The sequence below is a fragment of the Tachyglossus aculeatus genome, chromosome 3, assembly GCF_015852505.1.
Source record: "Tachyglossus aculeatus isolate mTacAcu1 chromosome 3, mTacAcu1.pri, whole genome shotgun sequence".
NCBI lineage: Eukaryota > Metazoa > Chordata > Mammalia > Monotremata > Tachyglossidae > Tachyglossus > Tachyglossus aculeatus.
The window spans coordinates 45,758,839-45,785,632 of NC_052068.1; the positions used below are offsets into that span (position 1 = coordinate 45,758,839).

General features: G+C 42.1%; 1 protein-coding gene across 4 annotated transcripts in view; it reads left to right on the forward strand.

The window, feature by feature from the left end:
* Positions 1 to 26,794, forward strand: part of HERC4 (HECT and RLD domain containing E3 ubiquitin protein ligase 4) — a 96,315-nt gene that overhangs the window by 25,761 nt on the left and 43,760 nt on the right. For all 4 annotated transcript variants that reach the window (XM_038743553.1, XM_038743552.1, XM_038743556.1 and 1 more), the window contains 4 exons: positions 13,133 to 13,292; positions 19,101 to 19,177; positions 25,148 to 25,369; positions 26,463 to 26,554. In XM_038743553.1, coding sequence (XP_038599481.1) covers positions 13,133 to 13,292; positions 19,101 to 19,177; positions 25,148 to 25,369; positions 26,463 to 26,554 — 551 coding nt within the window. The remainder of the gene's footprint in view (positions 1 to 13,132; positions 13,293 to 19,100; positions 19,178 to 25,147; positions 25,370 to 26,462; positions 26,555 to 26,794) is intronic.

Here is a 26,794-nt window from a genome sequence, read left to right on the forward strand (position 1 = left end):
GCAGTGACTCTTAATTTTCAGCTGGGATGCAGCATTGCTTCTAGACTGTGAGCCCACTGTTGGGTAGGGATTGTCTCTATATGTTGCCACCTTGTACTTCTCAAATGCTTGGTACAGTGTTCTGCACACAGTAAGCGCTCAATAAATACGATTGAATGAATGAATTGCCCTCTAGAGAAGCAGCATGACCTAATGGATAGAGAACAGGCCTGTAAATCAGAAGGACCTGGGTTCTAATTCCGGGTCCACCAGTGTTCTGCCGTGTGACCCTGGGCAAGTCACTTCACTTCTCTGTGCCTCAGTTACCTCATCTGTAAAATGGGGATTGAGCCTGAGCCCCACATGGGACAGGGACTGTGTCCAACCCGATTTGCTTGTAGCCACCCCAGTGCTTAGTACGGCACATAGTAAGCACTTCACAAATGCCATAACTATTATTAGATGTGTTTTACCATGTCCGTAACATTTGGGTTCCCATTCATTCATTCAGTCGTATTTATTGAGCGCTTACTGTGTGCAGAGCACTGTACTAAGCGCTTGGGAAGTACAAGTTGGCAACATAGAGAGACGGTCCCTACCCAACAGCGGGCTCACAGTCTAGAAGTTTCTTCTCTTCGAACCACGTCTGTTTGGGTACCCTGTTGTCAATTTTATTCTTCTCATATGTCCTACTCAATAAAGCTGTGCTATGGTGAGCATAGCTTTGATGCTAGGAGACTATCCTATGTTCCAGAACTTCATTTTTTTCAAAAAATCATACTTAAGCACTTACTATGTACTAAGCACTGGGGTAGATACAAGATAATTTTAGTCCTGGTCCCTGTCCCTCATCAGACTTACAATCTAAGGAGGGAAAATATGTATTTAAGTCCCATTTTACAGAGGAAGAAACTGAGGTCCAGAGAAGCTAAATGACTTACCCAAGGTCACACAGGCTGGTGCCAGAGCCAAGATTCTCCTTGTGGTCAGGGAGCGTGCCTATCAACTCTTGTTATAGTGTACTCTCCCAAGAGCTCCATATGTTGCCAACTTGTACTTCCCAAGCGCTTAGTACAGTGCTCTGCACACGGTAAGCGCTCAATAAATACGATTGAAATGAAAAAGAGCTCTGCAAGTACAGTGCTCTGCACACAGTAAGCACGCAATTAGTACAGCTCATTGATTAGTCCCAGTTACTCCCACTCTCAGTTTCATACTATTACTAGGCCATGTTGCCTCTCAGTGTCATTGTTTATGATCTTGTCTTGTGTTTTAATATTGAGTGTGGCCTGTAAGTGACACTGATTGAATTGCTTAAGGAGCTAGATGCGGCATCTGTGTGTATGGCCCAGGTGTCACAGTCACAGAGAAGGCTGGACAATCCTACAGCTCTGTATAGCTTTAGTTTGGTCTGTAGCCTGATCCATGCTGTCTCCTTTTAACAGTCTCCCAAAGGATCTGTTGGCTTTCTTGATTCTCTTTACTTTTTTATGGTATTTTTTAAGTGCTTATTTAAGTGATATTTAAGTGGTATTTTTTAGTGCTAGGCACTATTCTTAGTACTGGGGTAGATACAAGGTCATCAGGTTGGACATAGTCCGTGTCCCACCTGGGGCTCACAGTCTTAATCCCCATTTTACAGGTTAGGTAACTGAGACCCAGAGATGTGAAGTGATTTGCTCAAGCACTCAGCAGACACACGAACAAAGCCGGAATTAGAACCCAGGTCCTTCGGACTCCCATGCCCCTGCTCTATCCACTAGGCCGTGCTGTATGTATCATTGCACCAGTGATCTGTGTGCTACCCAAGTAGCAGAATTCAGTTATCTTTTTAGTTGTGTGAATGACTTTCCAGGTGCAGGCTGAAACATCACCTTAGTTTTCTTTAAATTTATCATCAGCCCATAGCACCTGGTTGATTGAAGTGGGTTACAATCAATTACATATCTTCCTGGGAGTGGGCTTCTGGGTGCAATCATCAAATCATCTGTGTACAGTAATTCTGGAATGACTGTTTCTAGGGCTTTGGATGATGCTTTTAGTCAGTTGAGAGAGTTTTCCAAGGGCGCAAGGGCATATTCTGACACCTATATCTAGGTCTCTTGTTGCATCCTCCAGCGTGGCTGCCTAAAACAAGTTGAACAGGACTGGGCCCCCTACACATTCCAGCTTTACTCCACTGGCAGTGTGGCTCAGACAGGTTGCCCTTGGGCTCTAAACACACAAGCCATGTCATCAGAAACGGTCTCTGGATCCAGTGTGCTTTTCAGGGCAGGCAGAACTTGCGTAGTAGTTTCCAGATTCCAGATCTGCTGATCGTGCTCAATGCTTTGGTAAGGTCTCTGAAAACTGTGGGAACAGCACCCCTCCTACGTGCTGCCCAGAAAAGATCAACCGCAGCTGTCATTTGCATTGTTTGGTGCTTTATTTTTTATTTTTTGACACTCCCTCCTTGACTCACTGTCCAGTTGAGGGCTTTGCTCAACCAGCATCACCTCGTTTCTAAATGCCTTGTCTATACTGGAGCTAGATATGTGAGTGGCCTCTTAAATGTTCTCTTCTGCACTAGATTTAGACTCACCAGGGTTCCCTTTGTCTGAGACTTCAAAATCTGTGTGGTACATATCACCATTGCTCTTTCTACCCCCTTAACACCTAGTTATCATTTTCCCCAACACTCTGGCTTTTTTTAAAAAAGTGGTATCTAAGTGTGCTATGTGCCAGGCACTGTACTGAGCAGAGGTAGATTCCTACTTATCTGGTTGGACATAGTACTTGTCCCACATGGGACTCACAGTCTTAATCCCTGTTTTACAGATAAGGTAAAGAGAAGCAAAGTGACCAGCCCATGGTCATAGAGCAGACAGGTGGCGGAGTCAGAATTAGAACCCAGGTCCTTCAGACTCCCAGGCCTGTTTACTAGGCAATGCTGCTTCTTTCCCTTATATCCTCTTTTAACCACTCTTTCCAGTTTGAGCCTCCTAGAGAGGGATTTGTTTGCCCTACCGAGTTTAGGAAAGTAGGGCGTTTCTCACATAATAGGTTCCCATATGTTTTTTTTTACATTGTAGTAATAATGTTTAGTCATTAATTATGATCATTAATAATAATAATTATTATTATTATTAATGTTGGTATTTGTTAAGTGCTTACTACGTGCCAAGCACTGTTCCAAGTGCTGGGGTAGATACAAGGTCATCGGGTTGTCCCCAGTGGGGTTCACAGTCTCAGATGAGGTAACTGCGGACCAGTGAAGTTAAGTGACTTGCCTAAAGTCACACAGCTGACAAGCGGCGGAGTCGGGATTAGAACCCACGACCTCTGATTCACAAACCTGTGCTCTATCTACTTGCCTCGTTGAACAGAACATGCCTAACCATTCCTTATTGAATTTTATGTGAAACCACTTACATTATGCTTTTGGGATTCCACAGTGTACAAATGTAGACTCTGGGCATGGCCAGTGGGTCACACTTGCCTCCCACTTATCAGCAGGGCACTTCCATACAACATTGTCTAAGTTTTGGTTGTGTGGTTTCATTAAACCATATCTTCTGCCGGCTTTTCTTGTGGTACAGTAGCTGTTTGGGCCTTCTGTGGCCACACAGACAGATGAGGAGATATTGAGGTGAAAACAGTACTCTTTCAACCATAGCTGAAATATATACTCTTCGATCAAGGTAGAAAACTCACCACGTGTGAAAATTGCCCCTTCTGGAATTATAGTGTGGTTTTAGCCTTCAATATGGTTTAGCAGACGTGACACATGCTACTCCCCAGGACGCAGGGATCAGCGTTACAAATTATCCGTTGTATAGATTAAGCTCTGAACTCTTGTGGCTACCAGTTTTGACTATTATCAGACATTCACTAACTTGACAGTGCCTTGTCTGACCTAGTCCCCATCACTGATGGAAAAAAGAAAAGGATTGTGTAGAAGTAGTAAAAGTGTTTATTGGTTGAGCGCTTTGAGATCAAGGGACTCTGTCCGACCCAATTATTTTCTATCTACCCCAGTGCATAGTTGCATACTTGGCACATAGTAAGTGCTTAACTTATTTATTATTATTATTGTTATTATTAATATTATTGTTATTTGCTCACTGAGTGCAGTGCACTCAGTATTTGAGAAAGTTCAGTAGAAGCATGAGACCCATTCCCTGCCCACCAGGAGCTTGGCTTGTAATGGGGAAAACAGGCATAAAAATGTTTACAAATAGGGTAATCAGAATAAATTGAGAGAACTATTAGTCATACAGATATATGCATAAATGCTGGGAGAGGTTATAAATATATAAATGCTGGAGGTGACTAATAGGTCTGACTTGGAGTTTGTGGAGTTAAACAGGAAGCTTAATAGGTCTACTGTTATCCACCCTGTTCACATAACATGTTTCAGCTTCTTCCTTTGGGTTATCCAAAGGGCAGGTGATTTGGGCTCAGAAGATTGGAAGAGAAATGGGGAGGAGGCCTGTTTTAGCTGTATAGATGCTGCTACTAAATTTAATACGTGACTTTGTTGGTTGTGAAGACTTGGATTTAGGAGAGAGAGAGAGAGAATTTTCGTGGCCAGATATTTTACTTCGTTTTTTAAAGGCCGTCAAGAATAAATGGATGCGTGCCTTTGCTACTCTTCTTGTATTGCCTCTTTAGATTTTTCACCTGCTAGCTTTTGTCCTTTTACTTTTAAAGGAAACCATGGTCCTGATTTTAAAGTTGAGTCAGGAACTTTTGAATTCAAATTTCAGGTCTGCCATTGAATCCTTGAGTTGTCTTGGGTGACTTTCTCTATTCATCTGTTAAAAAAGGGGTAATAATAATGACTTGCCTGATAGGAATGCTGTAAACCTGAATTATTCTTTTTCCAAGTCTTTAAATGTGACTTAAAGGACTTAAAGGAGCAGAGAATCATCAAGAGGCATAGTTTTGTACATGACAGTATTTTCCTGAGCTGCTATTTTCCTTCACTGGGTCAGATTGGTGGTCCATCCAGCTCAATATATTGTCTCTAACCGGGTCAAGAAGATTGTGATGAGTCCTAGTATTTAGGGATTTATTATTATTAACTTTTTTCTTGATAATAATGGGATTTATTAAGCGCTTACTATGTGCAAAGCACTGTTCTAAGTGCTGGGGAGGTTACAAGGTGATCAGGTTGTCCCTCGTGGGGCTCATAGTCTTAATCCCCATTTTACAGATGAAGTAACTGAGGCACAGAGAAGTTAAGTGACTTGCCCAAAGTCACACAGCTGACAATTGGCAGAGCCGGGATTTGAACCCATGACCTCTGACTCCAAAGCTCATGCTCTTTCCACTGAGCCACGCTGCTTCTCTATAATCCTACTTCCCCTCTAGTAATCCATTATGGATCGCTCCTCTGTGAATTAAGCTAACCTTCTGAACCTACAAATATTTTCTTTAAGTACAGTTTCCTATGAGAACAGCATCCATACATTAATCATCAAAGTTTTACCTTTTGTTTCTTTTGAAACTACGAACCTCAAGTTTCATTTGACGTCCTCATGCCAAGGGGTTATGGGTTTTGGTGAACAAATTCTAGGTTCACTCCGATGGCACCTTTGTAGACTTCAGTCATGTCTTTTCTCAGTCTGCATCTTTAGAGACTGAAGAGCCTTAGTTCCTTCAATCTATCCTCGTATTCCCCTAATTATCTTGGTTACCTTTCTCTGAACCTTCTCTAGCTATATGACGTCCTTCCTAAAATTAGATGGCCAGAACTGCAGCAGTATTCATCGTGTGGACTCGCTAGGGTATTTTATGACGGCAAAACTCTTCTGTTTTAATATTTCTGTTTCTTGTCCACTTGCTGACAATGCAGTTGCAGCACCTTGATGACTTAAAAAACAGTCAATAGTGGCTTGGAGTTGTTTACTGAGTCATGACTAATAGGTCCACTAGGAATAGTTCTGAACTGTAATTTGGAATATTCTCCTGTAGCTTACATTCCTGCACTTGGTCACACTGAAGTTTATCTGCCATTTTTCAGCCCACTCACTCAATCTTCCTAGAGTAATTTTAATTTCCCTGTCATTTCACTGCCCAGAAGAGCTAATTAAGCACTTAGAACAGTGCTTCACACATAGTAAGCGCTTAATAAATGCCATCATTATTATTATTAATGACATCGGCAAATTTGGGGAAGATTTCCCTGAACACTCCCACTCTCAGATCATTTATGGGGTTGTCATCAGTGGTATTTATTGAGCACTTATATGTGCAGGGTACTGTACTAAGTATTTGGGAACATACGATAGAGTTGCTAGATGTGATCACTGCCCACAATCAATCAATCAATCAATCAATCGTATTTATTGAGCGCTTACTATGTGCAGAGCACTGTACTAAGCACTTGGGAAGTACAAATTGGCATCACATAGAGACAGTCCCTACCCAACAGTGGGCTCACAGTCTAAAAGGGGGAGACAGAGAACAGAACCAAACATACCAACAAAATAAAATAAGTAGGATAGAAATGTACAAGTAAAATAAATAAATAAATAAATAAATAGAGTAATAAATATGTACAACCATATATACATATATACAGGTGCTGTGGGGAAGGGAAGGAGGTAAGACGGGGGGATGGAGAGGGGGACGAGGGGGAGAGGAAAGAAGGGGCTCAGTCTGGGAAGGCCTCCTGGAGGAGGTGAGCTCTCAGCAGGGCCTTGAAGGGAGGAAGAGAGCTAGCTTGGCGGATGGGCAGAGGGAGGGCATTCCAGGCCCGGGGGATGACGTGGGCCGGGGGTCGATGGCGGGACAGGCGAGAGCGAGGTACAGTGAGGAGATTAGCAGTGGAGGAGCGGAGGGTGCGGGCTGGGCTGGAGAAGGAGAGAAGGGAGGTGAGGTAGGAGGGGGCGAGGTGATGGAGAGCCTTGAAGCCCAGGGTGAGGAGTTTCTGCTTGATGCGCAGATTGATCGGTAGCCATTGGAGGTTTTTGAGGAGGGGAGTAATATGTCCAGAGCGTTTCTGGACAAAGATAATCCGGGCAGCAGCATGAAGCATGGATTGAAGTGGAGAGAGACACGAGGATGGGAGATCAGAGAGAAGGCTAGTGCAGTAGTCCAGACGGGATAGGATGAGAGCTTGAATGAGCAGGGTAGCGGTTTGGATGGAGAGGAAAGGGCGGATCTTGGCAATGTTGCGGAGCTGAGACCGGCAGGTTTTGGTGACGGCTTGGATGTGAGGGGTGAATGAGAGAGCGGAGTCGAGGATGACACCAAGGTTGCGGGCTTGTGAGACGGGAAGGATGGTAGTGCCGTCAACAGAGATGGGAAAGTCAGGGAGAGGACAAGGTTTGGGAGGGAAGACAAGGAGCTCAGTCTTCGACATGTTGAGCTTTAGGTGGCGGGCGGACATCCAGATGGAGATGTCCTGAAGGCAGGAGGAGATGCGAGCCTGGAGGGAGGGGGAGAGAGCAGGGGCAGAGATGTAGATCTGGGTGTCATCAGCGTAGAGCTCATAGTCTACAGACATTAAAAGAAATTATGGTTAGGGGAAATAGTAGAGTGTAAGGAATTGTACCTAAGTGCCGTGGGGCCGGAGTGGATATCAAAGTGGTTAAGGGGTTCACAGCCAAGTGCATAGTTGAGACAAAGTGGACGGAGGGTAGGGGAAATGAAGGGTTTACTCTGGGAGGTCCTTTTGGAAGAGATGTGATTTTAGAAGGGTTTCGAAGATGAGGAGAGGGTGTTTCTGTCAGATTCATTCATCCAGTCGTATTCACTGAGTGTTTACTGTGCGCACAGCACTGTACTAAGTGCTTGGAAAGTACAATATGGCAACAGATAGAGACAGTCCCTCCCAACAACGGGCTCACAGTCTAGAAGGGAGGAATATGAAGGGTGAGGAAGATCCAGGCCCAAGGGAGGATATGGACCTGGGATCGTTGGTGGGATCGTTAATAATGAGGTACAGTAGTACATTGGTGTTGGAGGAGTGGAATGTGCAGATTGGATTGTCGCAGGAGATCAGCGAGGTAAAGTAAGAGGGAGAGAACTTATTGAGTGCCTTGAAGCCAATGGTAAAGAATTTTTGTTTGGTGCAGAGGTGGATGGGCAACCTTTGGAGTTCTTTGAGGAATGGAGAAATATGGACTGAATGGTTTTTCAGAAAAAATATGAGCCAGGGAGCAGAGTCAAATTTAGACCGAAATGGGATGAGACGAAGCTCGGAGGTCAGCGAGGAGGCTGATGTAGTTATCAAGGTGGGATGTGATTCATGCTTATGGTAGTGGTGGGGATAGAGAGAAAAGGTTGGATTCTAGAAATGTTGTGAAGGTAGAATTTGACATGATTTCATGGAAGTTTGAATGTGCGGGTTGAGAGGCCAGTCAAGGATAGTGCCAAGGTTCATTCATTCATTCAGTCATATTTATTGAGCGCTTACTGTGTGCAGAGCACTGTACTAAGTGCTTGGGAAGTACAAGTTGGCAACATATAGAGATGGTCCCTATCCAACAACAGGCTCACAGTCCAGAAGGGAGAAACAGACAACAAAACAAAACATGTGGACAAGTGTCAAGTCATCATAATAAATAGGAGTAAAGCTAGATGCACATCATTAACAAAATAAATAGAATAGTAAATATGTACAAGTAAAATATAGAGTAATAAATCTGTATAAACATATACAGGTGCTGTGGGGAGGGGAAGGAGGTAGGGTGGCGGGGATAGGGAGGGGGAGAGGAAAGAGGGGGCTTAGTCTGGGAAGGCCTCCTGGAGGAGGTGAGCTCTCAGTAGGGCTTGGAAGGGAGGAAAAGAGCTAGCTTGGCGGATGTGGGGAGGGAGGCCATTCCAGGCCAGGGGGAGGACGTAGGCCGGGGGTCGATGGCGGGACAGGCGAGAACGAGGCCCAGTGAGGAGGTTAGCGGCAGAGGAGCGGAGGCTGCGGGCCGGGCTGTAGAAGGAGAGAAGGGACGTGAGGTAGGAGGGGGCGAGGTGATGGACAGCCTTGAAGCCGAGAGTGAGGAGTTTTTGCCTGATGCATAGGTTGACTGGTAGCCACTGGAGATTTTTGAGGAGGGGAGTAACATGCCCAGAGCGTTTCTGCACAAAGATGATCCGGGCAGCAGCGTGAAGTATAGATTGAAGTGGGGAGAGACAGGAGGATGGGAGATCGGAGAGGAGGCTGATGCAGTAATCCAGTCGGGGTAGGATGAGAGATTGAACCAGCAGGGTAGCAGTTTGGATGGAGAGGAAAGGGCGGGTCTTGGCGAGTTGCGGAGGTGAGACCGGCAGGTTTTGGTGATGGATTGGATGTGAGGGGTGAACAAGAGAGCATAGTCGAGGATGGCACCAAGGTTGCGGCTTGTGAGACGGGAAGGATGGTAGTGCCATCTACAGTGATGGGAAAGTCAGGGAGAGGGCAGGGTTTGGGAGGGAAAATAAGGAGTTCAGTCTCGGACATATTGAGTTTTAGATGGCGGGCAGACATCCAGATGGAGAAATCTTGAAGGCAGGAGGAGACCAGAGCCTGCTCCTGGGGAGATGAGGGGGTACGGGACGACCCTCCCAGGTCCCTCAGGGCTTGGGAGAGCAGAGGCTTCACGGGGTCCCTGGGGCCGGCTGGCCACCCGCATCCGTCTAATAATAATAATAATAATGATGGCATTTGTTAAGTGCTTTCTATGTGCAAAGCACTGTTCTAAGTGCTGGGGGGGATGCAAGCCCTACTGAGAGCTCACCTCCTCCAGGAGTCCTTACCAGACTGAGCCCCCTCCTTCCTCTCTCCTTCCCCCCCACCGCCGTACCTCCTTCCCCTCCCCACAGCACCTGTATATATGTATATATGTTTGTACGTATTTATCACTCTATTTTATTTGTACATGTTTATTCTATTTTATTTTGTTCATATGTTTTGTTTCGTTGTCTGTCTCCCCCTTCTAGACTGTGAGCCCACTGTTGGGTAGGGACCGTCTCTATATGTTGCCAACTTGTACTTTCCAAGTGTTTAGTACAGTGCTCTGCACACAGTAAGCGCTTAATAAATACGATTGATTGAATGAATGAATGAGAGAGAGCAGGGGCAGAGATGTAGATTTTGGTGTCATCAGCATAGAGATGATAGTTGCTTATGAGCAGTAGATGGTGATGGTGTTGTCTGTAGTGATAGGAAAGTCCGGAGGAGGAAAGGGCTTGGGTGGGAAGATGAGGAACTCTGCTTTGGAAATGTTAAGTTTGAGATGTCAACGGGATATCCAAGTAGAGATGTGTTGAAGGCGTGAGGAAATGTGAGCTTGCAGAGAAGGAGAGGTTGGGGCTGGAGAGGTTGATTTGGGAGGTAGTGGGTCTAGATGGAGAGTAGAAGGGGACCCAGAACTGAGCCTTGAGGCACCTCCGTTGTTAGAGGGTGAGAGGCAGAAGAGGAGTCTACAGAAGAGACTGAGAACGAGAGGCCACAGAAAGATGGGAGAACCAGGAGAGGACAGTGTTAGTGAAGCCAATCAATCAATCAGTCATATTTATTGTGCACTTACTGTGTGCAGAGCACTGTACTAAGTGCTTGGGAAATACAAACTGGCAACATATAGAGACAGTCCCTACCCAACAGTGGGCTCACAGTCTAGAAGGAGGAGACAGAGAACAAAACCAAACATACTAACAAAATAAAATAATTAGAATAGATACAAGTAAAATAAATAAATAAATAGAGTAATAAATATGTACAAACATATATACAGGTGCTGTGGGGAAGGGAAGGAGGTAAGATGTGGGGGATGGAGAGGGGGACGAGGGGGAGAGGAAGGAAGGGGCTCAGTCTGGGAAGGCCTCCTGGAGGAGATAAGCCAAGGTTAGGTAATGTTGGCAAAGCAGTCTGATTCCTGGGGGACTCTACTGTTTTATATTTTGCCAGCTTGACAGTTCCTCCCATTATAATTCATATCTGAGTTCTTGCGTTTCAATTCTTTGTTCCATTAGTTTTCAAGGTTAGGGCCTGAATAGTTGAAATACAATTTTTTTAGGAGTTACTGAGTTGTACATTATATAAAAGGCCTTCCATTTTTGAATTTTGTATCCTTGATATTTATTCCCCAGGAACTTAACGCTGCTTATTCTTCACCTGAAAGCAGATGACAATCAGCTTTTCCAAAATATTTTACCTCCACCTTGTGAGAAATTTGGTTACAAAAGAACTGGAGAGTGACACTGCCTCTCTCTGAGTTCTAGAAGTGCTCTCCTGGTTTGACTCTTAATCCCCATTTTACAGATGAGGTAACTGAGGCACAGAGAGGTGAAGTGACATGCCCGAGGTCACACAGCAGACAAGTGGTGGAGTTGGGATCAGAACCCAGGTCCATTCTGTAGCCATTAGGTCATGATGCTTCTCAATATTTAATAGTATAGAGTAGAACATTTAATAATAAGTGGCACTTATTTTCTCTGTGTTTGTAATGCCAGTGCATGACTTTTGAATAACTCTGAATTTATGTATTGTGAAGTCAGCATTATTCAATTCATTGTTTTTAAGCTTCATATAATGAACCATTATTTGCTATTATTGCATAAAAAAAATTACACTTGTAAGCAGAGGCACAGTTCAGAACTATGTTTACCATCAAGTTGCCCCTTGTAATCATGTTTTTTTTTTCAGTTAAAATAAGGATCATTTTATAATATCCCTTTTATATAATCCAGTTCCACTCTTCTGTTTACACAGTGAGTTGGGGCAAAATAAGGTGTATTTATATCTATTTACTGGAAACTACTCTGTGAAGTTAACTTTTAGCAGAATTGTGTTTTGATTTTGAAAGGTGCACTAATGTGGCACGTACAGTTTGTTTTTATAAACTTAAAGCCGTCATGCACCCGGTATTTGCAAGAGTTTGTTTTTGAAATCTGATCATGATTTTAAAAATAAGTAACTTGTAAATGGGTATTTCCAGGAAGCATTCGAAGGCAAGACCGAAAATCCTTTTTAAATTAAACTGCAGTTTATTGTTACTGTTCCTCTATCTTGATTCAGAGGATGGCTTTGAGATTGTGAGCCCCTCAAGGGACAGGGGACCATGTCTAATTCCCATTTGGGTCTTCTTTACCAGTGCTGTGCATACGGTGAGGGCTTAATAAATGCTATTAATCCTCCTTGCTGTTTTATCAGTGATGTGATTAAAAACACTTGTATTTAACCAGACTTACCTGTTGTTGGTGATTTTGTCATTTAACAAATTGAATTCTCAGAGCTTGTCCAAGTGTAATGAATATGGACTGATTGCAATCGATTTTCTCCAAACACATTATTTTAGAATCCTGTTAGGGAATTGGAGAATGGCCATCCATTTGTATAAAGTGTCATGTCAGTTTTCCTTAATGGTGGGGGACATGTGCAACCCTTTCATTATAGGAAAACTGGGGATAGTCAGTTTCTGACTCAAAGTGAGTCAAAAATGAAATAAGATCCCTGCTTATTCTGAATGTTTTATGCTGTTAGAGAACTAAAGAAAATTGCCATAGTTTACAGTTGCACCTGGTTTTCAAGCTTCTTCAATTGGTCTATATTGGGGGATTTTATTAGGCCTACTATTTTTCTTAAAGGGATGTACGCAATGAATAGTTGCTCTGTAAAGCTCAAATGGATTTTTTTTTGTATTAATATGTCCTCCTCAATCAAATGTAAGCCCATTGTTGGGTAGGGATTGTCTCTCTGTGTTACCGAATTGTACTTTCCAAGCGCTTAGTACAGTGCTCTACACAGTAAGTGCTCAATAAATGCAGTTGACTGAGTGAATGAAAACAGTCATGCAATATCCATAGATATTTGTTGTAAGAAATTTGAAAATGACAGTTTTAACTGTACATTTATATAGGTTGCATAGGACATCCTATCTAGTGAAGAATGCCTAAATTAAGACTGTATCCCCATATATAGAGAGTATTAATTTAGGCATTCTTCACTAGATAGGATGTCCTACGCAACCTATATAAATGTATGGAGAGAATTTTATGTGAGATAGGCATGTTCATATTTACAGGGTGGGGATACATCTTCAAAATGATTTGAAAAGTGATTTCTTAGGATTAATTCATAGTACATAAAGCACTGAGCCTATTACAAAGTGATTTAAATTGGAGGGTTTGATTTACTTTTAAGTGCAAAACTGGAAACTTAAATTTCTTTCCTTCTTGGTTTTTGTAGAGCAGGTTGTTGCCCTGGATGCCCAAAATATTGTAGCTGTTTCATGTGGAGACGCTCATACGCTAGCATTAAATGACAAGGGTCAGGTGTATGCATGGGGTCTTGATACTGATGGACAGCTTGGCCTGCCAGGAACAGAGGAGTGTATCAGAGTGCCCAGGTAAAAAAAAAAAGGAGACCAAAAAGAAGTCTGTCGGTATTGATATTTGTTGTAAGAAATTTGAAAATGACAATTTTAACTGTTCTGCCTTTGCTATGCATCCTGTAAGGAAAATAAATTGTGACTGTAGAAACCTCTAATTATTTTTTCCTTTCGTTTGGTTGTTACTGATAGTTTAGTTAATAGCTTCTTAGTATAGCAAGTAATAAGTGTACAGTGTTTAATGTGTAATACAACAAGCTCTAACATGTTTATCCCTGCTGTGTTTGGCAGAGGTCTACCTGTAGTCATCCGGAAAATCGATGTCAAACATGCATAAAACTACTAGTCTTCTCACCTCCCCACCCACCCCCTATAAATGCACACTGTTTTTGTCCTGCCTGATTATACATGCCCAGCTTCGTGCTGCCAAGATAGGAGGTCAAGCCCCACGAGGACCCAGAGGGCTCATACATCATCATCATCATCATCATCAATCGTATTTATTGAGCGCTTACTGTGTGCAGAGCACTGTACTAAGCGCTTGGGAAGTACAAATTGGCAACATATAGAGACAGTCCCTACCCAACAGTGGGCTCACAGTCTAAAAGGGGGAGACAGAGAACAAAACCAAACATACTAACAAAATAAAATAAATAGAATAGAATACGGAACCTCGAGTCCCTTTGAGTTAGGTTGGGCTGACATGAAAGCCAACCTGACTGGGCTTGTACCCCATATAGCTAGCCGGCCCAGAACACCCTCTCCCCAGCCTGAAAATCGTTCTGTGGCTTTGGATCCACCTAACCAGCAGTAGTGCCGAACTCCTGGGGTTGGCTCTGAGGTTTGTGCAAGGTTGCCCTGAGTTTACTGAGCCCAGAAGACGTTGGAGCCACTTCATGTGCATTGCAGCATCCCCAGGAAGTGAACTGTGGGCCATCTCAGGTGGGCTTTGGATTGTTTCTGATTTGACACTCTGTTGCCGCAGCCAGCAGTGTGTTGGATGCAGTCAGGACCTGGGCTGGGTCATCAGTCGGTGGTATTTGGTGAATGGTTATTGTGTGCAGAACACTGAACTAAACTCTTGGGTACTGGATGTCTGGCCTGTTACAGCACTGTAACTCAAGGTACCAGGGAGTGAATTAACAATCTGATCTAAAGAGCAACTATACCCTCCCTTTTGCTTTAAATTTTAGGATATTGTAAGTTTCTTTTCCAGTAATTCTGATAATAATTAATTATGGTAGTTTTTAAGCACCCACTATATGCCAACCACTGTACTAATCACTAGGGTAGATACAGGATAATTGATTTGGATGCAGTCCCTGACCTTCATGAGGCCGTTAATGTATGTAGGCGGAAGTGGGATTTCATTCCCATTTTCCAGATGAGGTAACTGAAGTACGGAGAAGTTAATTGACTTGCCCAAGGTCACACTACAGGCAAGTGGTGGAGTCAGGATTAGAACCCAGGTTCTCTGACTCTGAGGCCTGTGCTCTTTCCATAATAAGCGCTTAATAAATGCCATCGTTATTATTTCCACTAGGCCACAGTGCTTGCTTGTGGAAAGAAGAGGGACCCCGAATTTTAATATTAAATTTACCAATTAATAAAATACCAGGGCATCTTTATTTTTCTTCAACTCAACAGGTGTTTTGGGATTTGTTTATTTCCCTATTATGTAGTATTATTGAGTCCTCTGTAGAAGATCCGTTCTTTATTTACTTCCTTACATTAGCATATTTCACTTGTTGATTCGGCCTTAAAGTGAAGAAAAATAAGCACCATAGTCACAATCACAGAGTTTATAGGTGATATCCATTGTCCATTTCAGTAGTAAAATGCTATTCAAAATTTCAGAATAAGAATATTTCAAAATGGAAGGGTCTCTTCCTGATTCTTTTCCAATTGCTTGGGCAGCAACATAGTACAGACAACAGTGGTAGAAATTCTGCTGCCTTCAAAACGTTCTTTTCATGGTATTTGTTAAATGCTTACTATGTGCCAGGCACTATACTAAGCACTGGGGTAGAGAAGCGCTTAGTACAGTGCTCTGCACACAGTAAGCGCTCAATAAATATGACAATATAAGGTTGGACACTGTCCATGTCCCACATGGGGCTCACGGTCTTAGTCCCCATTTAACAGTTGAGCCCAAGATCACACAGCAGTGGCAGAACTGGGATTAGAACGAGGTCTTTCTGACTCCGAGGCCCATCCAGTAGGTCACACTGCTTCTCCACTCCTCTCTCCTAGTAATAGTAATCAGGTTAAAAGGATTAGTTAATGAGTTGATCACTTCATCATACAGTGCTGTAAAGCTCACGGAGCCACGCTTTTATCAAGAGACATCAACAGAGCTCTGGGAATCCTGTTTGTTATTGAGCCGTTGTTGCGGAACCAACAACACTCCTTGGTTTACAAGGGGTGGCCATCTGGTAAGGGTGGATCGAAACTAAATTGAAATTAATTTCAGGTATAGTCTGGGTAACAGTTTAGCGTACTTTTCTCTTTTAACTTTACATTTTCCAGTGATACTTCAGTACAAAAAACATTGTGTATTTAAAGGTAGAAACAGGGTTAGGAAAGCAGGGTGGTAGAGTTGACAGGCCATGCAATTAGATAACCCCTTAATTATATTAGCTTCCCAGTACAGTGCTCTGCACATAGTAAGCGCTCAATAAATACGATTGATGATGATGATGATAAGCTTATGAAAGGGACAGCAAGCTACTGATTTGAAAGGGCAAAAAAGGATCGATTTTGCCGAATTCAAATTTCTTATTTTTACCTGTTCTTAAAATTAGTGACTTTATTTTTCTTGCAGCCTGCCTTACATTTTTTCCTTTATTAAACAAAGCATATGCCCAATCCCCCCTTACCAGATGGTCACTCCTTGTAAATGAAGGAGTGCTGTGGGTTCTGCAACAACAGCTCAATAACAGATAGGATTCCCACAACTCTGTTGATCTCCTGATAGTAGCCTGGTTCAGGCAGCTTGTTTAGCTTTACAGATCTGCATGTTGAAGCCAGCGCCTCATTAATTTTTCGTCCTGTTTAAATGAAGTGGAACTGACAAATTACGGAATGAAAACGATAGAAATAGTGAAGATAAAGTTATACTTGGTAGTAGAGCTAAAGATTGTTTTAAATAGTACTTTTCTAAGAAACAAGTGCCTCAAAAATGTCAGACGAAAACATTTCATTGTAGAGAAAACCAGCCTTTTTATCTTAAACTAATATGATTGTTTAAATACTTTCCTACACCATCAGAGAGTTGATTTTTTCTGTATATGGTGGGTGTTAAGGTGAGGGAAACAAGTTGAACCCAATTCTCTGTATGCCTTAGTTTTCTTCTTGGTGCAGACACACACTTTGGGAAGTGCTTTAGTTTTTTCAGACTTTAGGTAATTGTTTAGTGCAAGTCATAGTGTATGAACAACGTAGACAGCGATTGTGGTCCCCTAGAAAGAATTAAAGGTTTCCCCAGGGTGCCCAGTTGACTGCTAAGGGCAACTTGAGAGAATTGAGCTTCTTTATACTGACTTCTTTGAGCATTATTACCAAGATGTGGCTCATAGGCCACAAGCTCTGTGAGGACCTTTGCCCTCCCTCACTTGTGTATCCTGTCTTCCTTTGTGTCTCCTTTTTCTTTGCTCTCCAGTGATGAGGTGGGGCAGTGCTAGACAGTGGGTGGGCAGGATCAGGGAAGAGGAATGAAAAAATGATTTTTCGGGATGGCAAGAACGAAATTTTAAACTTGAATATAAATGGAACATTTTCTTTAGCACATCAAACCCACACAACTTCACTTGTGGCCCACACTCAGTTTGGCCGAAACACGTGGTCTCACTACACATTTTGGCTGGAGTTCAGCTGCTGAATTTGGGAATATTCTTCTGCCCGTGCAAGCCTGTCTGGATGCAGTGTGATGCGGTGTCAAAATAAGTGGTTTTTGCGCACGTGTGTGTTAGACATAGTGTGGTTACTGTAATGCAAATTTTACTCCTTGTGAGGTTCTGCAAAAACGCAACCTCTGCAATATAGGAAACTGGGTGTATTTCATGCTTATGGAAAAACATCCCAGAAGAAAATTTTAATTCTCAACCCTTTTACCTTTTAGGTGTAAATGATTTCATAGTTTCAGCCTTATTGCTAGGAATTGATGGGAAAAAAATTAGAAAATTGGTTTATTGTCTAACAAATATTTCATGATGTAAGCATTGCTGTAGCAAAATTTTTTGGTAGCTTTATTTTATTGGCAACTACTTGCAGAGTAGTTTTTCTTGACATTTTATTTACTCTTCATTACTATCACAGCGAACAAAAAGGAAACATTCCTTCCAGTTTCTGCCTTTGAATGTGTACATTTAGCAGGGAGTACTAGAACTAAATTTACATCCCCGATTTAGTATTGAAATATTTTGGCAGGGTTTGTGTATGGAAAAAAATCTTATTTTAAGTCATATGGCATATTGTAATGTAAGAACATTTAAACTTAGCTTTCAAAAGAATTTAGTGATGTTCAGCAGTCCTGTAACAATTCATTTTGGTTTTTAAATCACTTAGTTGAATCAGCCCAAGATTTAAATTGAGAATAATGTTATAGAATTTGAGCTCCAGTAGTCCTTTCTTGAAGAAATAAGCTGCAAGGAATGAAAAAAAATATTGGAGTGGTCTTTAATTTTGGACAGCTTCAACTCCACTACACACATTTATTTCTACTTAAGATGCATTTCACGCAACTGGGTATTTTTCCGTTTCCTCTTCCTCATCTTGTTTCTTGCAAGTGACGTTTTGTATCTTTTCCCATAGATTTTCACATCTAGTTCTAATGGAGTAGTAGGTTGAGGTCAGTTGAGAGTTCACTAGCAGCTCTACTCATACTTTAAAATTTGAAGATTTACAATAGATTTATCATTCAGGGATATAAAACCTAGCCCAGAATCCTGTCAGACGTCAGCAGCAGTCACAGTAGGGGAAATAGAAGAAGCCAGGGAAGCTGGGGAAAAGTGAGGATGGATGGCAAGCAACCTGATCATGCAGAGAGCACAGCTCTTCTTGTATATTTCTTCCTCATTTAATAATAATAATAATAATAATAATTGGCATTTGTTAAGCGCTCCCACAACCAGGATGCAAATCAAGTCTCTCCCCACTTCCATTCCCTTTCCTGAAGTTAACCTTGGTGGACTGTTTTCACTGATGGTCTCAGCACTCCTCAGTGGAATCAGCAGCGAGGCCAGACTTTGAGAGTATATGCAAGAATTCTGAAAAACCAACCCACATTCTTGATCCAATCTTGCTAATTTCACGAAAAGGTAATCCAGAAAAAATGAGGAAAACCCATCCTATTAAAAAAAAAAAAATCCCACCAAGAAAAATAGAGGAGTATACTAATTTTTTAAAGTGAATTTCTCTGAATTCTAGAATTAAAGATTTGGGTAAATCTAGCGTTATTAACCCAACACTATTTGGAATATTAAAAACCCAAATGATGGCAGAGTAAGAATCATGGTTTTGGTTGTTTTTAACAATTTGCAGAAGAGTGGAACTGGACAGAGGTTAATAAATAGGTTTAGGGAAGAAACTGGGTATAAGGAATGAGATATGATATTATAATTTTTTATAGTTTGTTATTGGAAAGATGCTTTTATCATCTCTTGGGATGGATTCTAATTTTTTCATCTTAAGGTTAATTTATTTTGTCTGCATAGTTTCTGGTAATTGCTGTAGGAGATTTTGTTCCATTTGATGATTATGTGAGAAGATGGAAAAATGTTCTGAGAATTTTACTTTGATCCAAAGTTTTATGTTTTTTTTTCCTAGAAATATTAAGAGCTTGTCAGACATCCAGATTGTGCAAGTTTCTTGTGGTTACTATCATTCACTCGCCCTCTCAAAAGGTAAGCTTTTTTTGTTTTTAGCCATTACAAATGTGAGTGTGATTGCACTACTTTAGAAAATCTTATGCTAATCAATGGTGATGACATCAATATAATGCTGCTCATCTTTATTAAGAAGATTTTCTTGAGCTGGTGCATAACCCAAGTCAGAGTATTACACTAAGATGTTGCAGCAATAGCTAGTTAGTGATGGATGTTGAAAGAAGAGATTCTCCAGCCAGCCAAAACACCTACGTGGGTGCGTACATGATTTTGAACAAATTTTGTACCTCATTCTCTGTCCTCACTTGGAAAGCGAGGGTGGGTTAGCGTTGGGGTACGGGAAACAGCCCCCTATCCTATCGTAACGCACGAGTGTACACATCTGTCTGCCCCTTGACTGGACAAGGGTGGGTGAAGCTGAGGATAACTTGTACTTCCCAAGCGTTTAGTACAGTGCTCTGCACACAGTAAGTGCTCAATAAACACGATTGAATGAATGAATGAATAGAGGCAGGCTTTTAGAATGTGCAGTGTGCATATCCTCTTTGCCGCATCTCCGTTTGTAAAGTGGGTTCCTTGTGAATGATCTCTGCTGTGTAGACAAGAGTGTGGTTCCCACCGGTCGCCAGCATATTCCCATCTTTACCAATATCAGGCAGCCAACTAGGGAAGCAGTGTGGCCTAGTGGATGGAGCCCAGGCTTGGGAGTCAGGAGGACCTGGGTTCTAATTTTGGCTCCACCACTTAGCTGCTGTGTGACCTTGGGCAAATCACTTCACTTCTCTGTGCCTCAGTTCCCTCAACTGTAAAATGGGGATTAAGACTGTGAGCCCTGTGTGGGACAGGGACTGTGTCCAACCTGATTACCTTATATCTACCCCAGGGCTTAGTGCAGTGCCTGGCACGTAGTAAGCGCTTAGCAAATACCATAATTATTACTACTGTTATTACTACTACTACAGCTATGTTCCTCATCTTCAAAGCCTTTCTGAATTACATTACCTCCAGGAAGCAGGCCTTCCGTGACTCTCATCTCTCCACCCAGTTTTCCCCCTTTCTGTCACTTCAGCACTTCGTCGTTATCTGTGTACTTGAAACAGAACTCCTCATCCTGCTTTCTCTGACTTTACCATCACTGTAGACCGCACCACTATCTTCCCTGTCTCATAAGCCCATAAGCTTGTCATTAGCCTTGACACATATTCATTCATTCATTCATTGTCGTATTTATTGAGCGCTTACTGTGTGCAGAGCACTGTACTAAGCGCTTGGGAAGTACAAATTGGCAACATAGAGATGGTCCCTACTCTACAGTGGGCTCACATATCTCTTTCAATCCACATAATCAGTCTGTTACCAAATCCTGTTGGTTCAGCCTTCACAACATCGCTAAAATCCATCCTTTCCTCTCCATCCAAACTGCTACCATGTTGATCCAAGCACTTATCCTATCCTTTCATTCATTCATTCATTCAGTTATATTTATTGTGCAGAGCACCGTACTAAGAGCTTGGAAAGTTCTTGGAAAGAGCTTAGGAAGCAGCGTGGCTCAGTGGAAAGAGCCCGGGCTTTGGAGTCAGAGGTCAGGGGTTCAAATCCCGGCTCCGCCAATTGTCAGCTGTGTGACTTTGGGCAAGTCAGTTCACTTCTCTGTGCCTCAGTTACCTCATCTGTAAAATGGGGATGAAGACTGTGAGACCCCGGGGGACAACCTGATCACCTTGTAACCTCCCCAGCACTTAGAACAGTGCTTTGTACATAGGAAGTGCTTAATAAATGCCATTATAAAAAAAAAGTGCTGTGACTACTGCATCAGGCTCCTTGCTGACCTCCCTCCCTCCTATCTCTCCCCACTTAAGCCTATACTTTGCCGCCTGAATCATTTTCCTATAAATCCATTCAGTCCATGTTTCTCCATTCTTCAAGAACTTCCAGTCGTTGCCCTTCCACCTCACATCAAGTAGAAACTCCATACCCTTCAAAGCACTCAATCACCTTGCCCCCTCCTACCTCACCTCACTACTCTAGTACAACCCAGCCCGCCTCACTCCTCTAACTCCAACCTACTCACTGTACCTCAATCTCGTCTATCTTGCCGCTGACCCCTTGCCCATGTCCTGCATCTGCCCCAGAACTCCCTCCGTCCCCGTTTATATTTGACAGATGATTATTCTCCCCACCTTCAAAGCTGTATTAGAAGCACATATACTCCAAGAGGCCTTTCCCAACTAAGCGCTCATTTCCTTTACTCCCTCTCCCTTCTGCATCACCCTTACACTTAGATTTGCTCTCTTTGTTCCCCTCACCTTTAGCTCCATGGCACTTACATATCTGTAATTTATTTATACTAATGTCTGTCTCCAAGAAGTTTACAGTCTAGAGGGGAATATGTCCACCAAATCTTCTGTTGTATTCTCCCAAGTATTTAGAACGGTGCCATACAGTAAGTGCTCAATAAATATGATTAATTGATTGAGTCTTCATCCCCAGAGCATTTGGGTACTTACCCCCCAACACACAACACTTATCTTGAAACTCTGAGGCTTTTCCCTAACTGTAATTTATATTGATGACTTTCTCCCCCTCTAAATTGTAAGCCTTTTGGGGTCAGCTGATGATGATGGTATTTCTTAAGTGCTTACTATGTGCCAAGCACTGTTCAGAGATCGTATCTACTATTGTGCTCTCCCAAGGGCTTACTGTCATGCTCTGCACAGAGTAAGTGCTCAATAAATACTGTTGTTAGATTGTTGGACTTTGGGAAGAGGACAATTCAAGGATGGGAACATGGGATGAGCTTCTCCAAAGATATCAGACCATTTCAGCTCATTCAAACAGTTATTCTGTGGATTCTTAGAGAGAGATCACATCACAAAATTTCTACAGCTGCCATCCCCAAAGGGTTGGGACTTGTGTAATTGACTCTTTGGGAAATACAGGAGGCATTTCTCACATCCATTCAAGAGAAACATAAGTTCTCTTGTGTGGATAGGCAAAGAGAGCCAAAGCAAAAAGCCTCAGTGTATGTGATATAAAGCTGTATATAATAATAAGGATAATTACGGTATTTGTTAAGCACTTACTATGTGCCCAGCACTGGGGTGGATACACGTAAATCAGGTTGGACGCAGTCCCTATCCCATGTGGGGCTCACAGTCTCACTTCCCATTTTCCAGGTGAGGTAACTGAGGCACAGAGAAGTTAAGTGACTTGCCCAAGGTCGCACAGCAGACAAGTGGCAGAGCTGGGATTAGATCCCCTGACCTTCTCACTCCCAGGCCTGTGCTCTATCCACTATGCCATGCTGCTTCTTTCTGTGTACAACTATGAATATCTCAGGGTATGTCAATCAGTGGTAATCATTCAGTGATATTTAAGTGCTTACCATATGTAGAGCACTGTACTAGACACTTGGGAGGGTATAACAGTTGATAGACTTGTTCCCTGCCCCTCTCCAGTTCAGAGGGGAATTGAGGTACAGTTTAAATTATGGCTATGTATAAGTGCTTCAAAGGGTACAGATTCAAGTACATACATCATGAAGGCAGAGGAAGTAAAGGAAATGAGGGCTTAGTCGAGGAAGATCTCTTGGAGGAGATGTACTTCTAAAAAGGCTTTGAAGATGGGGAAAGTAGTGGTGTATCGTATAATAATAATGATGGCATTTATTAAGCGCTTACTTTATGCCATGCACTGTTCTAAGCACTGGGGTAGATATAAGGTAATCAGGTTGTCCCACGTGGGGCTCCCAGTCTTCATCCCCATTTTACAGATGAGTTAACTGCGACACAGAGAAGTCGAGTGACTTGCCCAAAGTCACACAGTTGGATCAGTGGCAGAGCCGGGATTAGAACCCTTGAACTCTGACTTGCAAGCCTGGGCTCTTCCACCCTGCCATGCTGCTTCTCTGAAGGGAGAGGGAGTTCCAGGCCAGAGGAAGGATGCGGGCAAAGGTCGGCATTGGGGTACTTGAGATCTAGGTGCAGTGAGTAGGTTGGCGTTAGAGGAGCCAACTGTGTGATTTGGATTGTAGTAGGAAATTAGTTTGGTAAGGTAGAAAGGGGTGAGTTGATTGAGTGTTTTAAAGGCAGTGGTAGGGAGTTCTGGTTTGATGCAGAGGTAAGTGGACATCTACTGGAGGTTCTTGAGGTATGGAGAGAGGTGGACTGAACATTTTTTTTTTTCCAAAGAAAATAAGCCATGTATTTTGATATATAGCCTTATAGGTGCCCAATGCAACAGCCTTCTCTGACTTTATTTCCCCAAAGGGATTAGTAATGGAAAGACGAAGAAGTTGAATCACCCAAGTGTCACTTCAGGTGTGACTGTGTGCTGTCCACTTCATTTACAGACTAAGACTTCTTTTAACACTTTTGGCTCGTTTATTTTGCTTTTCTTATTAAAAACCGACACCTCTGTCGTCTTTTGTATTTGAAAATATGGCTAAAATGATTGAACTGTCTAAACCCCCCCTTTAACAGTGATTGCATCTATAATATATAAAGCCATTTCCTGAATAGACTATCACTGTTTTGTGGCCTGCCTTTCAGTTTCTTCATATTTTGTAACTTAACTATCCATCTTACTCGGCCTTATTAGAAGGAAATTGTTAATCTAAGTAGAAAATTGTCTTCAATTCTTCCCTTTCGTTTTCATTTTCCACTCCATTATCAAATGGTAGTAAAGCAAGAGGCTATCTTTAGAACATCCAAATGCAGAAGGAGCGCTAGTCATGCATCAGCCTTTTCAGCCTCACTTGCATGTATCTATGCAGCTCTTACTGTTTGTCGCATCAATTTGAAAGTGAAGGACAGCTCTGTGTGTGTAAATCCAATTCTAACTAAGAGTTTAAATGCAGTTGGAACTCAATCAGTAGTATTGGGAAAGTACAAAAGAATAAGTAGACCTGACCCCTGCACCTGAATTTACAATCTAGCAGGGGAACCGGACACTAAAATAAATGACAAGGGAAGCAACTGAGTATAAAGGTGTATGTATCAGTGCTGTGGGAAGAAGTTGGATTGAGTGCTTAGAGGGCGGGGACTCAACGCATAGGTGATGCAGTAGGAAGGGAAATAGGATGGGGAGATGAAAGGCTAATCAGTGAAAGCTTCTTGGAGGAGATTTGGTTTCATTAAGGGCTCTGAAGCCCCTCTCAGGAGTTTCCAGTACTCTGCCAGTCTCGACTACAGGAGGGAGAGTCATGCAGAGGTATGTCCATTCCATTCCTAGCTTGGGCAGCGGCTAGCGAGTGGAAAGCAATCTGCTACAAATCAAAACTCACCTGTGCTGGGCAGCAGCAGCATGGGACCGAGTCAAAGGCGGAGACTCAAGTTTACTTGCACAGAAGGAGGCAATGGTAAACCGCTTCCGCATTTTTACCAAGAAAATGCAATGGATCCACTACCGGAACGATCACAGATGGAGGTGGGGCGTTCTGGGAGAGATGTGACCGTGGTGTCTCTATGGGTTGGAGATGACTTGACGGCATAAGACAAGACAAAGGCTTTGAAGATGGGGAGAGTAGTGGTCTGCCAAATGTCAAAGAGGAGGGAGTTCCAGGCAGGAGAGACGTATTTGGATTGGATTGTAGTGGGAGAAGAGTGAGGATAAATAGAGAGGAGAGAGAGCAGATTGAGTGCCTTAAAACTAATGGGAGTTTTTGCTTAATTCAGAGTTGGATGGGCAGCCATTATGAGAAATGGGTAGCGTGCATTGTTTGTGCTAAATGATAAGGGTAGCAGAGTTAGGTATGGACTAGAGAGGGAGAAGTAGTAAATATTTCCATATAGATCGATTCAGCTTCGATCTTGCCGAAAATAGGTAAAGGCAAAGGTAAATGCTGCTCTTGATATGCTGCTATTGGTAGATATTGACTCCCAATGGGTAAATATTTGTAATATATTTTACTGAATTAGTAAACTTCATGTTTATACTTTATTTTATGATCAGCCTGTTTAGTATAAATCTGTATTTTTTCTTTTTCAGGAAGTGAAGTTTTTTCCTGGGGTCAGAATAAATATGGCCAGCTGGGTTTAGGTTTTGAATTTAAAAAGCACACTTCACCACAGTTGATTAAGTCGTTACTCGGAATCCCTTTTATGCAAGTTGCAGCAGGGGGTGCCCATAGTTTTGTACTCACTCTTTCTGGAGCTATCTTTGGATGGGGACGCAACAAATTTGGCCAGCTTGGTCTTAATGATGAAAATGGTGAGTAATCATGTGTTTATATAGTGTTTGTGGTCTTTCCACTTGGAACCTATGTTCAAGTTCACTAGCCAGAGGCTACAACGGGAGGCAGAGTTTTCTCTGAGATCAGAAGAGAGCCTCAAGCTGAAAGTAAAATATGAAGTCTTCATTGTTCTAGATTTTTTTTAAAGTAGCCTGAGATCTTTTTTAAAGCAGCTGAAAGGCATCACCATTTAAGAAGCCAGGTTTTCGATTTTTACTTATTTTGATGTCAGAAATCCATAAAGCAAATTGGACCGTGGAAGAGAGAAAGGAAGACAAGAAATACATTGCAGCCTTTATTTCCCCAGGAGTTTTAAGGATAAAATAGTTTGTCTAATTCTTTAATGAACAGGGATTAGTCAGAAAGCTCCTGGGAATTAGCCATTCATCCCAGATACCTTTATGTGTACTATATTGGGAAATTTCCCAAGTGGGAAGCTAAAGGACAGGAAAAGTTAATTCTCTTCACTCACAGAAGCGGTTTACTCTCAGGGTAATTTACCCACACTCCTACCCATTTCAGTAAAATTGAAGGATGAAATTTGTCATTGGTAAATGCACAATAGCATATTGAGCTAATTAAAGAAGTCCGTGCTGTTCTTAGGCGTGTTATTGCCTGTTTAAACAGTATAGAACATTTCATGAATCTCTCACAAGATGTGTTGATTTACATCACTGTCTGGATTTCAGCTTTGTAAAGGACATTATTCAAGTTCTATGAGGATAATTTATCTTCTGATCTATTTCTGAGTAATTCTTGTATTGTGAAGGATTCACAAAACATTATGTGCAAACTAACGTTGGAATGGCATTAGAACTGCAGAGAATTTAATCATGAATTAAATACTGTATTTTTCCTGAAGCTTAAATGATTGATGCAGCATATCAACTATGCTACAGTTGTTTTTTTATAACTTCTCACTATTTCACAATAATGTAGGGAATAATTGCATAATAAGTCATTTAATGTAGTGTGTGATTCTACTTAAGCATAGCCAGGAAAAACAAGCTAACAGTTTATGAAAGAATTTCTTGTTTGTACTAATTTTTTTTGTGCTGTTTAAACTTTCAGATAAGTATGTCCCTAATTTGCTAAAGTCACTAAGATCTCAGAAAATAGTTTATATTTGTTGTGGAGAAGATCACACTGCTGCACTTACAAAGGTATGTGTAAATTTTTTGTTTTTCTCATAGTGATTATGCGGTATGGCTTTTGAATCAGTATTGTTTCTCGAGTATTTCATTATTTGTGTACATTCCAATTTCACGTGAACGAATCAAATACATTGATGATTTAAAATATTTTAGAGACATTTTTCAATTTTTTTTTTTCCCCCAAGTTTTACGAATTCCAGGCTTCTGCATCCTGGAACTCAGATTTTGACCAAACATTGCATGTGAACA